This window comes from Lipotes vexillifer, unplaced genomic scaffold, assembly GCF_000442215.2.
Source record: "Lipotes vexillifer unplaced genomic scaffold, Lipotes_vexillifer_v1.1 scaffold108, whole genome shotgun sequence".
NCBI classification, from domain to species: domain Eukaryota; kingdom Metazoa; phylum Chordata; class Mammalia; order Artiodactyla; family Lipotidae; genus Lipotes; species Lipotes vexillifer.
The window spans coordinates 731,323-748,657 of NW_006781176.1; the positions used below are offsets into that span (position 1 = coordinate 731,323).

The 17,335-nt window shown below is 40.1% G+C and overlaps 1 protein-coding gene across 1 annotated transcript in view; it reads left to right on the plus strand.

The window, feature by feature from the left end:
* GDA (guanine deaminase) overlaps positions 1 to 17,335 on the plus strand; it is a 137,132-nt gene that overhangs the window by 55,465 nt on the left and 64,332 nt on the right. Inside the window, exon 3 of the mRNA XM_007454496.1 lies at positions 3,867 to 4,038. Coding sequence (XP_007454558.1) covers positions 3,867 to 4,038 — 172 coding nt within the window. The remainder of the gene's footprint in view (positions 1 to 3,866; positions 4,039 to 17,335) is intronic.

Here is a 17,335-nt window from a genome sequence, read left to right on the forward strand (position 1 = left end):
AATGCTCTCATCCTTGAGAGATTGAAAGAGTGTCCCCACACATGCCTGCCACCACCAGATTCAACTTCCTAAACCTGGGGTTCAATATGTCACAGTTCTGCTAAAGAAGATAAAAAACAAAGGATCAAATATTCTCATGATCCCCTCCCTCTTGGCTACAGAATAACAAATACATGTTAATTCACAAAATTGAGTATTCAAGACACTTTCTTAAAAAAACTTTTTTGTAGTTGTTTTTTAGGAAACCTTTTTTATATAGTAAAGTACATAGATCTTATATAATTTGATAAATTTTGGCAAATACGTATTTGTCAAACATACCAATCAAGGTATAAAACATTCCTTCATCCTAGAAAGTTCCCCGTGCTGCTTCCAGTCACTGTCCAGCCCCTTATCAGCAGCTACTGTTTGCTTTCTATCACTTAGATTAATTTTGCCTGTTTTTGAACATCACATAAATGTAATAACTCAATATGTACTCTTTTGGGCTTCCCTGGTGACACAGTGGTTGAGAGTCCGCCTGCCGATGCAGGGGACACGGGTTTGTGCCCCGGTCCAGGAAGATCCCACATGCCGCGGAGCGGCTGGGCCCGTGAGCCATGGCCACTGAGCCTGCGCGTCCGGAGCCTGTGCTCCGCGACGGGAGGCCACAACAGTGAGAGGCCCGTGTACCGCAAAAACCAAAACCAAAACCAAAACAAAAATATGTACTCTTCTGTGTCTGGATTCTTCCATTTAAAATAATGTTTTCGAGATTCACTCATATTGTTACGTATACTAGTAGTTCAGTCTTTTTCATTGCAAGTAGTGTTTCATTGTATCAATAGACCACAGTTTGTTTATCTATGTTCCTGTGGTATTTGGATTGTTCCCCCCACCCTTTTGTTATTGGAGTATAATTGCTTTACAATGTTGTGTTAGCTTCTGCTGTACAATGAAGTGAATCGGCTGTATGTGTACACCTGTCCTCTCCCTCTTGGACCTCCCTCCCACCCCACCCAACATGCCACCCGTCTAGGTCATCACAGAGCACCGAGCTGAGCTTCCTATGCTTTACAGCAGGTTACCACTAGCTAGCGATTTTACACACGGTAGTGTACCTAATCTCCCTAATCTCCCAATCTGAATCCTAATTTCCCAATTCGTCCCACCCTCCCCTTCCCCCCATGTCCACATGTCCATTCTCTACATTTACGTCTCTATTCCTGCCCTGGAATTGGGTTCATCTGTACCATTTTTCTGGATTCCACATATATGCGTTAGTATACAATCTTTTTTTTTCTCTTTCTGACTTACTTCACTCTGTATGACAGACTCTAGGTCCATCCACATCTCTACAAATGACCCAATTTCATTCCTTTGTATGGCTGAGTAATATTCCATTGTATATATGTACCACATCTTCCTTATCCATTCATCTGTCATTGGACATTTCGGTTGTTTCCATGTCCTGGCTATTGTAAATTTGAGGCTAGTATGAATAAATCCCCCATAAAGTCTTATATGATCCTTTTTGTAAACATATGTTTTATTTCACTTGGGTAAATTACTAGCAGTGAAATTGCTCCTTCTGTCTCTCTGTGTTTGTCTCTCTCTCTTACACACACACACACACACACACACACACACACACACACACACACACACACACCTCTCTCACCCCTGATGTCCTCAACTGGATTATAATCTCTTTGAGGACAAGAAGATGTCTTATTTTTCTTTGGACTCAAGGTGTAGCAGAGTTTCTTAAACATAGTAGATACTTGGGAAATATTATTTGATTGAACAGTTCAACTACATGAAGAAGTCACACTGCCATTCCATGTTATGATGGTGGGGACAGTAAAAGCCCCAAGGACTGAAGTGTTCTGGAGAGGTCAGTGACTGACACCAAAGAGGAATCTGTATTTCCTTCTCCCTCTCTGCATGCCCCCGCGTGTAGGCCCACTTACTGCAGCCTTCTTGAAGTGCTTGTAGGTTGTCACTGCTTTTCATTTCCAGAGTGAATGAAAAATTCAGAGGGTAGTGACCAAGAATACTGAGGCTACTGCCTGGGTTTGAGTCTAGGCTCTAGAGCTGAAGCTGAATGATTACGTTTTTCAAGCTATTTAAATTTCCTGAGTTTGAGTTTTACTCTTGTGAAGATGGGGATTACAATACTACTTCTTAAGTTTGTTGTGAGCATTACATCACAACTGATTTTTTTGGTGCTTTCCATTATCTAGGCACTGTTTTTGCAAATATTAACTCAATCCTCACAACAGCCCTACGGTGAAACTACTATCTCCGTTTTATGTAAGGGGAAACTGAGTCACAGAGCAGTTAAAGAGTATCCCACTGCTGGTTTATGGTGGGGCATAAATTCAAAATCAGACAGTATCGGTCAAGAATGTGTATACTCAGACCTTATAATGAACTGCCTTCCACAAATAAGATGATGTACGTAGAATGCCGTGCCCAGTGCCCAGTACATGTCCGACTTCAGTAAACATTGCCTGCTGTCACCATCATCATAAGCATCATCACCACCATTCCTAATTCTCATTTTTATTTTATTTTTATTTATTTATTTATTTTTTGCTGTACGCGGGCCTCTCACTGCTGTGGCCCCTCCCGTTGCAGAGCACAGGCTCCGGACGCGCAGGGTCAGCGGCCATGGCTCATGGGCCCAGCCGCTCCGCGGCATGTGGGATCCTCCCGGACCGGGGCACGAACCCGTGTCCCCTTCACCGGCAGGTGGACTCTCAACCACTGCGCCACCAGGGAAGCCTCCGAGTTCTCATTTTTTTAAAATAAAGCATTTATAGATACCCGTGGCTTTATTTGTGTTCCATTTAAGTGGTATACATTTGAATTGGTACTATATGGGATTCTTTATTATGTCCAATTCTGAGTTCCAGTTCCTTATGTATATAAAAATGTAACTGATATTTCCTTGTGGTGATGGTGGTGGTGGTGGTGCATACTGTATTTTAACAAATATCTGCTTGGATGCAATTAGACACTTAATAGACACCAGTGAACCAGATGATTTCTTTAGAAAAGCTTTAAGTATCTATTAGTACTGGGCTGCCTCAGTTCTGTGGGCAGTGCCACTGAAAACTCTAGAAAACATCGTTCTAGGACTTGCTGTTATAAGAGTTAATAGAAATAGGAAAATTGATGGGTGGAACAGTGGAGTGATCAGAAACATCTGGAGAATGTTTGTCATAGCATTGCATCTGTCTCTTCACTTAACTGTTATACCACTCACCCACTGACACTCTTGTCTTCTCAGATTGCCCTTCCCTAACCAGCCTCAGTTTGCTCTTGTTGCTTCTGTTTCAGAACTCAGCCCCTCCATCACATGGGACAGGACTAGATTTCTTGCAGTCAGCCAAGGTCAAGATGTCCATTGGGACTAAAATTGTGGCCATTCTGTTTCTCATCATCAGTCATCCGTAGTGACTTGTGTGTAATTCCTCATCGTGGCTCTAGAAGCTTTGACCTCCTCTCTCAGCTTTGCCCTCTGTCCTACGACCCCCAATTGTGAGAACAAAGTCATACGATTAAACTGTAGCTTCACACGTTTCTTGTGCAACGACTGCTTTGCTTCTGCTCAGTGCTGTGCTTTTCCCTCCTTTCATGATCTCTGGTAAACTTTACACCAAGACATTCCAATTTAGGACTGTTATCTCTCCTAGCAGAATTTCATTTTTATTTTCTGATCTCTAAATAATAGAATAATTTACATTCATCTGATTGCATTGGCTCTAAACCTGGGTGGAGTAAACAGTTAAATCATTGTACAGAGAAAATGTGATTTAAAGATATGGAAAATGACTAAAGATGTTATTAAATTCTTTTCTCCCTATCTTAATTTCCAGTGAGTTCTTCATGCCTGGGCTGGTTGATACACACATCCATGCCCCTCAGTACTCTTTTGCCGGGAGTAACGTAGACCTCCCACTTTTGGAGTGGCTGACCAAGTACACATTTCCTACAGAACACAAATTCCAGAGCATCGACTTTGCTGAAGAAGTATATACCAGAGTTGTTGTAAGTATCCTGCTTATGAGTATTGGTGCATTGTGTTCAGTCATCTGTAGAAACATCCATTTCTTGGGGGCAGATTTAAGTTATTAAAAATAGGCAGTTAAGGCTATAATAGACTGTACAGACTTTTTCAGTTCTTTCACAGCTCAGTGAGTTTGTGACCACTTCACCTACATAGCTATAGCCACTAGCAAAGAGACAGCTTGAATCTGAATCCTCAGATCCCCTGGGTTCTCATTACTCTCACTTCTCGTTTTACTTTACTAAATTTGGGTTTAATGCATATGTGTGTTCCTTTACTCTTGCCAATCCACAGTGCCGTTCTAGGTACCATATGGAATAGCTGTGTAACCTTTGGAAAGTTCTGTGACTCATTTTCCCCATTTGTGAAAAAACAGAGATGATGATAGTACCTACTTCTTAGGATTGTTATGATAATTAAGCAAGTTAATATTTGTTAAGCTCTTAAAATAGGGCCTGACATATGTATTTGCTTTACAAAATACCCAAGGAAATCTAAAATTAAACTTTCAAGTTACAGTGAGAAGGGTGTCACATTATTCTGGTAGCTTCGAAAGGAAGGAAAATAGGATGGTTCCCTGTTGCAGGGCCTGTGGGAATGTGATGAGCATTAACCCAGTAGAGGGAACTATGGAGCTAGTTCAGTCAGAGAACAGTGGCTGTGGTGTGTGCCAACTAAAGGCCCTGAAATGTCCTTCCTTCCACTCTATCAGGAAAATCAGTTCCCTTTATTCTACTCCAACCCTATGCCCAGTCCACTCAGCAGCCAGAAATAACTTGTGCAGCTGAGAATTAAAGCTGCACATATCCTATCTGACCACTAACTCTTGTCATCTAGCATACTTAGTCTGAACATTCCTGCATTTTTATTGGACCCATTGATGGTTTTTCTCTTAAAGTAATGGTGTGAGGGTGATAATATTATAAGCCTTATACAGTGACCTAGCCACCCTGCCAGTTTCCCAGATCTTGCATCATCCACGCCTTAAAGAGTAAAAGCAAGTGCTATCATTTATATACTTGCCTTGCTTAGTTATAAATTCAGTGTCATTGTGGACTTTACATATTTAGCACGGATCCACGTGACACCAGGAAAACTGAGAAGGACTAAGGCTGTGTTGGAAGTTGCTAGTGCACTGTGTTAATGAATTGTGTTAACCACATCAAATCTTTTTATTCTCAAAATTTATTTATACCTTGCATTGTTCTGAAAAGCGTTAGAGAGATCTTAAAATTGCATTGTATACAAGAGAAGAAAGTCAGTCATGAAATCACAGCAAAGGAAAAAAGAGGAGGAAAAATAAAATAAAGGCAAGAGGTAAATGTGTACCATGGGGGTCCATGCACTTGTTAGGATTTGTCACACATTTGGCTTTAACTGACCCAGAGAGGGAAATCAAAGTATTTCATGTCAGTGAGTACAAAATAGGTGAAATAGGTGTTATTCTCTACAAGTATTTTCGGTGTACACATCCTCTGTTTCTGATTATGAGCAGGCCCATAGACTTTAAGAGTTGGATGAGCTGAGAGTACAACTGACATTTGTTTAAGAAAGTTGAGATTTGTTAACTAGAACCTGTCCCTAAGGCTGAAGACTGCCTGTGGCAATGCAAAGGGGGTGCTAAGGCAGTACCCATGAACCAAGACATTTTTTGTTTTGTTTTTTACTTTCTGCCTCAGAAAACAGTCCTGGATCTATTCTTCAAGAAATGGGCAATCCAGACCCCAGAGTTTTGCACCACAGATTTTGACAGTGATAATTTAATCTGAAAGTAATTTTAAGTATATATTAGCAAACATCTCCTAAGATTGTTAAGAAAAAAATCCCAGTAACTCAGTCCTGTAATATCTCCCTTTAAACATTGCAAACTGGGTGAGAGATTGAAGTTTCAAATTGGACTTTGGACTGGAATGAACCAAAAAGACTCAAAAGTTCAGGAATCTGTATATTATATAGATTATAGTCAAGGGACTGGAGAGTGAGACTCTTGGTAAATATGCCAAGACAAACTGGTTGCAAATATTCTCCTGGATAATAGAATGAATATGCTTACTCTGTGGGGTTGTCAAATTCAGCAGATAAATTCAGCTAATTCCAAAGAGGTGTCAAGTCATTAACGTACAGGTGAAAAGACAAGGAGTCAGGCCGCTCTTTTCCCCTATTTTAGCTCATGCAAATTGTATAACCTGTTAAGGGGCCTGTTGATATTGGCGTTGAAGCTCAGTAGTAGTTGGCAATCTATTTTGAGCTCAAAAGGCTTGGTCTCAAGAATTGACAATTATTATCGAGAATTGAAAGCGGGGGAAAGGTTGGGAAGCACAGCCAATATTTTGATGTTATTCCTGATAGATTTCTTTATAAATTGGAAAGTCATCATTAATGGAAAAGCCCTCTCAAAAGCTTATGAGAAACTAGGGTGGAACAGATGCCCAGAAACCCAAACATATAACATGCAAAGAAGAAAAGTAGCTGCATCCACAGCTTACCTAGGCTTACCTAGTAAGATTTTTCAGCCAAATTCTTTCCTTACTTTTTTAACTACATAAGTCACACACATGTGGCTGAACGCAGTGGGAACCAACAGGAGTAGCTTTGGGGGTTCTTTCTTCTCTCCCTCCTTCCCTCTCTTCCTTCCTTTTTTTCCCCTCCTCTGTGGGCTCTCCCTGTCCTGTCCCTTAAATGTAATTTGGGCCGATTCTTGAACTTCCTAGTCTTTCTAGTTTGTTCCAGTCCAATTTGAAACTGCAGTTTCTCATCTAGAAGCTTTTCTGTATGAGAAGCGTTTTCCCCCCTGACTCAGAGGAAGAGCTTGCTGTTGGTGAATGGGTAGTACTTCCATTGTCATGGTTGCTAATTAGCTGAAATTTTCCATTTTCATCTCTTCTTCAAGCCTGTTTTAGAAAGGTGTTTATAAAGTGTTGACAATTTAGAAAATATCAGATTATACTTCTGTTTTAATTTTGAGTTTCATTTTATTTTGCTTAGTAAATGTAATGTGTGTGGTTATTTTTCTTGGGAATTAGTTAACTGTTATTTTATGACCCAATAAAAGGTCAATTTTTATGATTATTCTACACATTTATAAAAAGATTGTGTTTTCTCTGTCAATATGACTTTTAAAAATATCTGTTAGATTAGGTTGTTAAAAGTGTTAAACAAGTCTTGTATCGTTTTCCTCTATAGTCTCCTACATAATAAGACAGGAAACTTAAATAGTCGTCCCTTAAATATGCAGCCCGCTCACCATGTCCTGTATTACCTCGCATGAGATTTTAGTTCCTGTTTTTTTTCCCTTGCCATCTACCTACATTTAATTTAAAATGTTGTGTGTTGTTTTTTTTTTTTTTTTTAACATCTTTATTGGGGTATAATTGCTTTACAATGGTGTGTTAGTTTCTGCTTTATAACAAAGTGAATCAGTTATACATATACATATGTTCCCATATCTCTTCCCTCTTGCGTCTCCCTCCCTCCCACCCTCCCTATCCCACCCCTCTAGGTGGTCACAAACCACCGAGCTGATCTCCCTGTGCTATGCGGCTGCTTCCCACTAGCTATCTGTTTTACGTTTGGTAGTGTATATATGTCCATGCCACTCTCTCACTTTGTCACATCTTACCCTTCCCCCTCCCCATATCCTCAAGTCCATTCTCTAGTAGGTCTGTGTCTTTATTCCTGTCTTAACACTAGGTTCCTCATGACATTTTTTTTGGTCTTAGATTCCATATATATGTGTTATCATATGGTATTTGTTTTTCTCTTTCTGACTTACTTCACTCTGTACGACAGACTCTAGGTCCATCCACCTCACTACAAAGAAGTCAATTTCGTTTCTTTTTATGGCTGAGTAATATTCCGTTGTATATATGTGCCACATCTTCTTTATCCATTCATCCGATGATGGACACTTAGGTTGTTTCCATCTCCTGGCTATTGTAAATAGGGCTGCAATAAACATTTTGGTACATGACTCTATGTGAATTACGGTTTTCTCAGGGTATATGTCCAGTAGTGGGATTGCTGGGTCATATGGTAGTTCTATTTGTAGTTTTTTAAGGAACCTCCATACTGTTCTCCATAGTGGCTGTACCAATTCACATTCCCACCAGCAGTGCAAGAGTGTTCCCTTTTCTCCACACCCTCTCCAGCATTTATTGTTTCTAGATTTTTTGATGATGGCCATTCTGACTGGTGTGAGATGATATCTCATTGTAGTTTTGATTTGCATTTCTCTAATGATTAATGATGTTGAGCATTCTTTCATGTGTTTGTTGGCAGTCTGTATATCTTCTTTGGAGAAATGTCTATTTAGGTCTTCTGCCCATTTTTGGATTGGGTTCTTTGTTTTTTGTTATTGAGCTGAATGAGCTGCTTATAAATTTTGGAGATTAATCCTTTGTCAGTTGCTTCATTTGCATATATTTTCTCCCATTCTGAAGGTTGTCGTTTGGCCTTGTTTATGGTTTCCTTTGCTGTGCAAAAGCTTTGAAGTTTCACTAGGTCCCATTTGTTTATTTTTGCTTTTATTTCCATTTCTCTAGGAGGCGGGTCAAAAAGGACCTTGCTGTGATTTATGTCATAGAGTGTCCTGCCTATGTTTTCCTCTAGGAGTTTGATAGTTTCTGGCCTTACATTTAGGTCTTTAATCCATTTTGAGCCTATTTTTGTGTATGATGTTAGGGAGTGTTCTAATCTCATACTTTTACATGTACCTGTCCAGTTTTCCCAGCACCACTTATCGAACAGGCTGTCCTTTCTCCACTGTACATTCCTGTCTTCTTTATCAAAGATAAGGTGACCATATGTGTGTGGGTTTATTTCTGGGCTTTCTATCCTGTTCCATTGATCTATATTTCTGTTTTTGTGCCAGTACCATATTGTCTTGATTACTGTAGCTTTGTAGTATAGTCAGAAGTCAGGGAGCCTGAGTCCTCCAGATCCGGTTTTCATTCTCAAGATTGCTTTGGCTATTCGGGGTCTTTTGTGTTTCCATACAAATTGTGAAATTTTTTGTTCTAGTTCTGTGAAAAATGCCAGTGGTAGTTTGATAGGGATTGCATTGAATCTATAGATTGCTTTGGGTAGTAGAGTCATTTTCACAATGTTGATTCTTCCAATCCAAGAACATGGTATATCTCTCCATCTATTTGTATCATCTTTAATTTCTTTCATCAGTGTCTTATAATTTTCTGCATACAGGTCTTTTGTCTCCTTAGGTAGGTTTATTCCTAGATATTTTATTCTTTTTGTTGCAATGGTAAATGGGAGTGTTTTCTTGATTTCACTTTCAGATTTTTCATCATTAGTATATAGGAATGCCAGAGATTTCTGTGCATTAATTTTGTATCCTGCTACTTTACCAAATTCATTGATTAGCTCTAGTAGTTTTCTGGTAGCATCTTTAGGATTCTCTATGTAGAGTATCATGTCATCTGCAAACAGTGACAGCTTTACTTCTTCTTTTCCGATTTGGATTCCTTTTATTTCCTTTTCTTCTCTGATTGCTGTGGCTAAAACTTCCAAAACTATGTTGAATAAGAGTGGTGAGAGTGGGCAACCTTGTCTTGTTCCTGACCTTAGTGGAAATGCTTTCAGTTTTTCGCCATTGAGGATGATGTTGGCTGTGGGCTTGTCATATACGGCCTTTATTATATTGAGGAAAGTTCCCTCTACACCTACTTTCTGCAGGGTTTTTATCATAAATGGGTGTTGAATTTTGTCAAAAGCTTTCTCTGCATCTATTGAGATGATCATATGGTTTTTCTCCTTCAATTTGTTAATATGGTTAATCACATTGATAGATTTGCGTATATTGAAGAATCCTTGCATTCCTGGAATAAACCCCACTTGATCATGGTGTATGATCCTTTTAATGTGCTGTTGGATTCTGTTTGCTAGTATTTTGTTGAGGATTTTTGCATCTATGTTCATCAGTGATATTGGCCTGTAGTTTTCTTTCTTTGTGACATCCTTGTCTGGTTTTGGTATCAAGGTGATGGTGGCCTCGTAGAATGAGTTTGGGAGTGTTCCTCCCTCTGCTATATTTTGGAAGAGTTTGAGAAGAATAGGTGTTAGCTCTTCTCTAAATGTTTGATAGAATTCGCCTGTGAAGCCATCTGGTCCTGGGCTTTTGTTTGTTGGAAGATTTTTAATCACAGTTTCAATTTCAGTGTTTGTGATTGGTCTGTTCATATTTTCTATTTCTTCCTGATTCAGTCTTGGCAGTTTGTGCATTTCTAAGAATTTGTCCATTTCTTCCAGATTGTCCATTTTATTGGCATAGAGTTGCTTGTAGTAATCCCTCATGATTTTTTGTATTTCTGCAGTGTCAGTTGTTACTTCTCCTTTTTCATTTCTGATTCTATTGATTTGAGTCTTCTCCCTTATTTTCTTGATGAGTCTGGCTAATGGTTTATCAATTTTGTTAATCTTCTCAAAGAACCAGCTTTTAGTTTTATTGATCTTTGCTATTGTTTCCTTCATTTCTTTTTCATTTATTTCTGATCTGATTTTTATGATTTCTTTCCTTCTGCTAACTCTGGGGTTTTTTTGTTCTTCTTTCTCTAATTGCTTGAGGTGCAAGGTTAGGTTGTTTATTCGAGATGTTTCCTGCTTCTTAAGGTGGGCTTGTATTGCTATAAACTTCCCTCTTAGAACTGCTTTTGCTGCATCCCATAGGTTTTGGGTCGTTGTATCTCCATTGTCATTTGTTTCTAGGTATTTTTTAATTTCCTCTTTGATTTCTTCAGTGATCACTTCGTTACTAAGTAGTGTATTGTTTAGCCTCCATGTGTTTGTATTTTTTACTGCTCTTTTCCTATAATTGATATCTAATCTCATGGCGTTGTGGTCGGAAAAGATACTTGATATAATTTCAATTTTCTTAAATTTACCAAGGCTTGATTTGTGACCCAAGATATGATCTATCCTGGAGAATGTTCCATGAGCACTTGAGAAAAATGTGTATTCTGTTGTTTTTGGATGGAGTGTCCTATAAATATCAATTAAGTCCATCCTGTTTAATGTATCATTTAAAGCTTGTGTTTCCTTATTTATTTTCATTTTGGATGATCTGTCCATTGGTGAAAGTGGGGTGTTGAAGTCCCCTACTATGAATGTGTTACTGTCGATTTCCCCTTTTATGGCTGCTAGTTTTTGCCTTATGTATTGAGGTGCTCCTATGTTGGGTGCATAAATATTTACAATTGTTATATCTTCTTCTTGGATCGATCCCTTAATCATTATGTAGTGTCCTTCTTTGTCTCTTCTGATAGTCCTTATTTTAAAGTCTATTTTGTCTGATATGAGAATTGCTACTCCAGCTTTCTTTTGGTTTCCATTTGCATGGAATATCTTTTTCCATCCCCTTACTTTCAGTCTGTATGTGTCTCTAGGTCTGAAGTGGGTCTCTTGTAGACAGCATATATATGGGTCTTGTTTTTGTATCCATTCAGCCAATCTGTGTCTTTTGGTGGGAGCATTTAGTCCATTTACATTTAAGGTAATTATCGATATGTATGTTCCTATTCCCATTTTCTAAATTGTTTTGGGTTCGTTATTATAGGACTTTTCCTTCTCTTGTGTTTTTGTCTAGAGAAGTTCCTTTAGCATTTGTTGTAAAGCTGGTTTGGTGGTGCTGAACTCTCTCAGCTTTTGCTTGTCTGTAAAGGTTTTAATTTCTCCATCAAATCTGAATGAGATCCTTGCTGGGTAGAGTAATCTTGGTTGCAGGTTTTTCTCCTTCATCACTTTCAGTATGTCCTGCCACTCCCTTCTGGCTTGTAGAGTTTCTGCTGAGAGATCAGCTGTTAACCTTATGGGGATTCCCTTGTGTGTTATTTGTTGTTTTTCCCTTGCTGCTTTTAATATGCTTTCTTTGTATTTAGTTTTTGACAGTTTGATTAATATGTGTCTTGGCGTATTTCTCCTTGAATTTATCCTGTATGGGACTCTCTGTGCTTCCTGGACTTGATTAACGATTTCCTTTCCCATATTAGGGAAGTTTTCAACTATAATCTCTTCAAATATTTTCTCAGTCCCTTTCTTTTTCTCTTCTTCTTCTGGAACCCCTATAATTCGAATGTTGGTGCGTTTAATGTTGTCCCAGAGGTCTCTGAGACTGTCCTCAGTTCTTTTCATTCTTTTTTCTTTATTCTGCTCTGCAGTAGTTATTTCCACTATTTTATCTTCCAGGTCACTTATCCGTTCTTCTGCCTCATTTATTCTGCTATTGATCCCATCTAGAGTATTTTTCATTTCATTTATTGTGTTGTTCATCATTGTCTGTTTCATCTTTATTTCTTCTAGGTCCTTGTTAACTGCTTCTTGCATTTTGTCCATTCTATTTCCAAGATTTTGGATCATCTTTACTATCATTATTCTGAACTCTTTTTCAGGTAGACTGCCTATTTCCTCTTCATTTGTTAGGTCTGGTGGGTTTTTATCCTGCTCCTTCATCTGCTGTGTGTTTTTCTGTCTTCTCATTTTGCTTATCTTACTGTGATTGGGTTCACCTTTTTGCAGGCTGCAAGTTCGTAGCTCCCGTTGTTTTTGATGTCTGTCTCCAGTGGCTAAGGTTGGTTCAGTGCGTTGTGTAGGCTTCCTGGTGGAGGGGACTAGTGGCTGTGTTGTGGTGTATGAGGCTAGATCTTGTCTCTCTAGTGGGCAGGTCCACGTCTGGTGGTGTGTTTTGGGGTGTCTGTGGACTTATTATGATTTTAGGCAGCCTCTCTGCTAGTGGGTGGGGTTGTGTTCCTGTTTTGCTATATGGTTGGCATAGGTTGTCCAGCACTGTAGCTTGCTGGTCGTTGAGCGAAGCTGGGTGCTGGTGTTGAGATGGAGATCTCTGGGAGATTTTCGCCGTTTGATATTATGTGGGGCTGGGAGGTCTCTTCTTGACGAGTGTTCTGAAGTTGGCTCTCCCACCTCAGAGGCAGAGTCCTGACTCCTGGCTGGAGCAGCAAGAGCCTTTCATCCACTCGGCTCAGAATAAAAGGGAGAGAAAGTAGAGAGAATTAGTATAAGTAGGAGGAAATAGGAAAGAAAGAAAGAAAGAAAGAAAGAGAGGAGGGAAGGAAGGAAGGAGGGAAGGAAGAAAGAAAGAAAGAAGAAAAGAAAGGAAGAAGGCAAGAAGGAAAGAAAGGAGGGAGGGAGGGAGGAGGGAAGGAAGGATAAAATAAAATAAAGTAAGATAAAATATAATAAAGTTATTAAAATAAAAAAATAATTATTAAGAATAAAAAATTTTTAAGAAAAAAAAAAAAAACGGACGGATAGAACCCTAGGACAAATGGTGGAAGCAAAGCTATACAGACAAAATCTCACACAGAAGCATACACATACACACTCATAAAAAGAGGAAAAGGGGAAAAAAAAAATCTTGCTCTCAAAGTCCACCTCCTCAATTCAGGTATTCCACAGATGCAGGGTACATCATGTTGATTGTGGAGATTTAATCCGCTGCTCCTGAGGCTGCTGGGAGAAATTTCCCTTTCTCTTCCTTGTTTGCACAGCTCCTGGGGCTCAGCTTTGGATTTGGCCCCTCCTCTGCATGTAGGTCACCGAAGGGCGTCTGTTCTTAGTTCAGACAGGATGGGATTAAAGGAGCCGCTGATTCGGGGGCTCTGGCTCACTCAGACTGGGGGGGGAGGGAGGGGCATGGAGTGCGGGGCGAGTCTGAGGTGGCAGAGGCCGGCGGGACTTTGCACCAGCCTGAGGCGCACCGTGCGTTCTCCCGGGGAAGTTGTCCCTGGATCCCAGGACCCTGGCAGTGGCGGGCTGCACAGGCTCCCCGGAAGGGAGGTGTGCATAGTGACCTGTGCTCACACACAGGCTTCTTGGTGGTGGCAGCAGCAGCCTCAGCATCTCATGCCCGTCTCTGGGGTCTGCGCTGATAGCCGCGGCTCGCGCCCATCTCTGGAGCTCCTTTAAGCAGAGCTCTTAATCCCCTCTCCTCGCGCACCAGGAAACAAAGAGGGAAGAAAAAGTCTCTTGCCCCTTTGGCAGGTCCAGACTTTTCTCCGGACTACCTCCTGGCTAGCCGTGGTGCACTAACCCCTTCAGGCTGTGTTCATGCCACCCACCCCAGACCTCTCCCTGCACTCAGAACGAAGCCTGAGCCTCAGCTCCCTGCCCCACTGGCCCCGGCGGCTGAGCAGACAAGCCTCTCGGGCTGGTGAGTGCCGGTCGGCACCGATCCTCTGTGCGGGAATCTCCCCGCTTTGCCCTCCACACCCCTGTTGCTGCGCTCTCCTCCCCGGCCCCGAAGCTTCCCCCTCTGCCACCCGCAGTCTCCGCCTGCGAAGGGGCTTCCTAGTGTGTGGAAACCTTTCCTCCTTCACAGCTCCCTCCCACTGGTGCAGGTCCCATCCCTATTCTTTTGTCTCTGTTTATTCTTTTTTCTTTTGCCCTACCCAGGTACGTGGGGAGTTTCTTGTCTTTTGGGAGGTCTGAGGTCTTTTGCCAGTGTTCAGTAGGTATTCTGTAGAAGTTCTTCCACGTGTAGATATATTTCTGATGTATCTGCTAGTGTTGGAGGGTCTCCTGCAGAGTTGTTGGTGGCTGTGGCTCACCGTGGGGACAAGGACACTGCAGCAGAAGTTCTGGGAAGTGCTCCTTGGCATGAGCCCTCCCAGAGTCTAGTCATCAGTTTTATACACGTCAGTGTATACATATCAATCCCAACCTCCCAATTCATCACACTGCCACCACCCGGCCACTTCCCCACTTGGTGTCCATACATTTGTCCTCTACTTCTGTGTCTCAGTTTCTGCCCTGCAAACTGGTTCATCTGTACCATTTTTCTAGGTTCCACATATATGCGTTAATATACGATATTTTTCTCTTTCTGACTTACTTCACTCTGTATGACAGTCTCTAGACCCATCCATGTCTCAACAAATAACCCTATTTCGTTCCTTTTTATGGCTGAGTAATATTCCATTGTATATATGTACCACTTCTTTATCCATTCGTCTGTCGATGGGCATTTAGGTTGCCTCCATGACCTGGCTATTGAAAATAGTGCTGCACTGAAGATTGGGGTGCATGTGTCTTTTTGAATTATGCTTTGCTGTGGGTATATGCCCAGTAGTGGAATTGCTGGATCATATGGTAATTTTATTTTTAGTTTTTTAAGGAACCTCCATACTGTTCTCCATAGTGGCTGTATCAATTTACATTCCCACCAACAGTGCAAGAGGGCTCCCTTTTCTCCACACCCTCTCTAGCATTTGTTGCTTGTAGATTTTCTGATGATGCCCATTCTAACTGGTGTGAGGTGGCACCTCATTGTAGTTTTGATTTGCATTTCTCTAATACTTAGTGATGTTGAGCAGCTTTTCATGTGCCTCTTGGCCATCTGTATGTCTTCTTTGGAGAAATGTCTATTTAGGTCTTCTGCCCATTTTTGGATTGGGTTGTTTGTTTTTTTAATATTGAGCTGCAAGAGCTGTTTATATATTTTGAAGATTAATTCTTTGTCCATTGATTCATTTGCAAATATTTTCTCCCATTCTGAGGGTTGTCTTTTTGTCTTGTTTATGGTTTCCTTTGCTGTGCAAAAGCTTTGGAGTTTCATTAGGTCTCATTTGTTTACTTTTGTTTTTATTTCTATTACTCTAGGAGGTGGATCAAAAAAGATCTTGCTGTGATTTATGTCAAAGAATGTTCTTCCAATGTTTTCCTGTAAGAGTTTTAGTGTCTGGGCTTACATTTATGGCTCTAATCCATTTTGAGTTGATTTTTGTGTATGGTGTTAGGAACTGTTCTAATTTCCTTCTTTTACATGTAGCTGTCCAGTTTTCCTAGCACCACTTATTGAAGAGGCTGTCTTTTCTCCATTGTATACCCTTGCCTCCTTTATCAAAGATAAGGTGACCATAGGTGCATGGGTTTCTTTCTGGGCTTTGTATCCTGCTCTATTGATCTGTATTTCGGTTTCTGTGCCAGTACCATATTGTCTTGATTACTGTAGCTTTGTAGTATAGTCTGAAGTCACGGAGTCTGATTCCTCCAGGTCCGTTTTTTTCCCTCAAGACTGCTTTGGCTATTCGGGGTCTTTTCGTGTCTCCATACAAATTTTAAGATTTTTTGTCCTAGTTCTATAAAAAATGCCATTGGTAATTTGATAGGGATTGTACTGAATCTGTAGATTGCTTTGGGTACTACAGTCATTTTCACAATATTGATTCTTGCAATCTGAGAACATGGTGTATCTCTCCATCTGTTGGTATCATCTTTAATTTCTTTCATCAGTGTCCTATAGTTTTCTGCATACAGGTCTTTTGTCTCCTTAGGTAGGTTTCTTCCTAGGTATTTTATTCTTTTTGTTGCAGTGGTAAATGGGAATGTTTCCTTACTTTCTCTTTCAAATTTTTTCATCATTAATGTGTAGGAATACAAGAGATTTCTGTGCATTAATTTTGTATCCTGCAACTTTATCACATTCATTGATTAGCTCTAGTAGTTTTCTGGTGGCATCTTTAGGATTCTTTATGTATAGTATCATGTCATCTGCAAATAGTGACAGTTTTACTTCTTCTTTTCCAATTTGTATTCCTTTTATTTCTTTTTCTTCTCTGATTGCCATGGCTAGAACTTCCAAAACTATGCTGAATAATAGTGGTGAGAGTGGACATCCTTGTCTTGTTCCTGATTGAGGGGAAATACTTTCAATTTTTCACCATTGAGAATGATGTTTGCCGTGGGTTTGTTGTATATGGCCTTTATTATGTTGAGGTAGGTTCCCTCTGTGTCCACTGTCTGGAGAGTTTTTATCATAAATGGGTGTTGAATTTTGTCAAAAGCTTTTTCTGCATCTACAGAAATGATCATATGGTTTTTATTCTTCAATTTGTTAATATGGTGTATCACATTGACTGATTTGCGTATATTGAAGAATCCTTGCCTCCCTGGGATAAATCCCACTTGATCATGGTGTTTGATCCTTTTAGTGTGTTTTTGGATTCTGTTTGCTAGTATTTTGTTGAGGATTTTTGCGTCTATATTCATCAGTGATATTGGTCTGTAATTTTCTTTTTTTGTAGTATCTTTGTCTGGTTTTGGTATCAGGGTTATGGTGGCCTTACAGAATGAGTTTGGGAATGTTCCTTCCTCTGCAATTTTTTGGAAGAGCTTGAGAAGGATGGGTGTTAGGTCTTCTCTATACGTTTTATAGAGTTCACCTGTGAATCCATTTGGTTCTGGACTTTTGTTTGCTGGAAGATTTTTTTTTTTTTACTTTGGAAGATTTATTTATTTATTTATTTTTAATTTTTA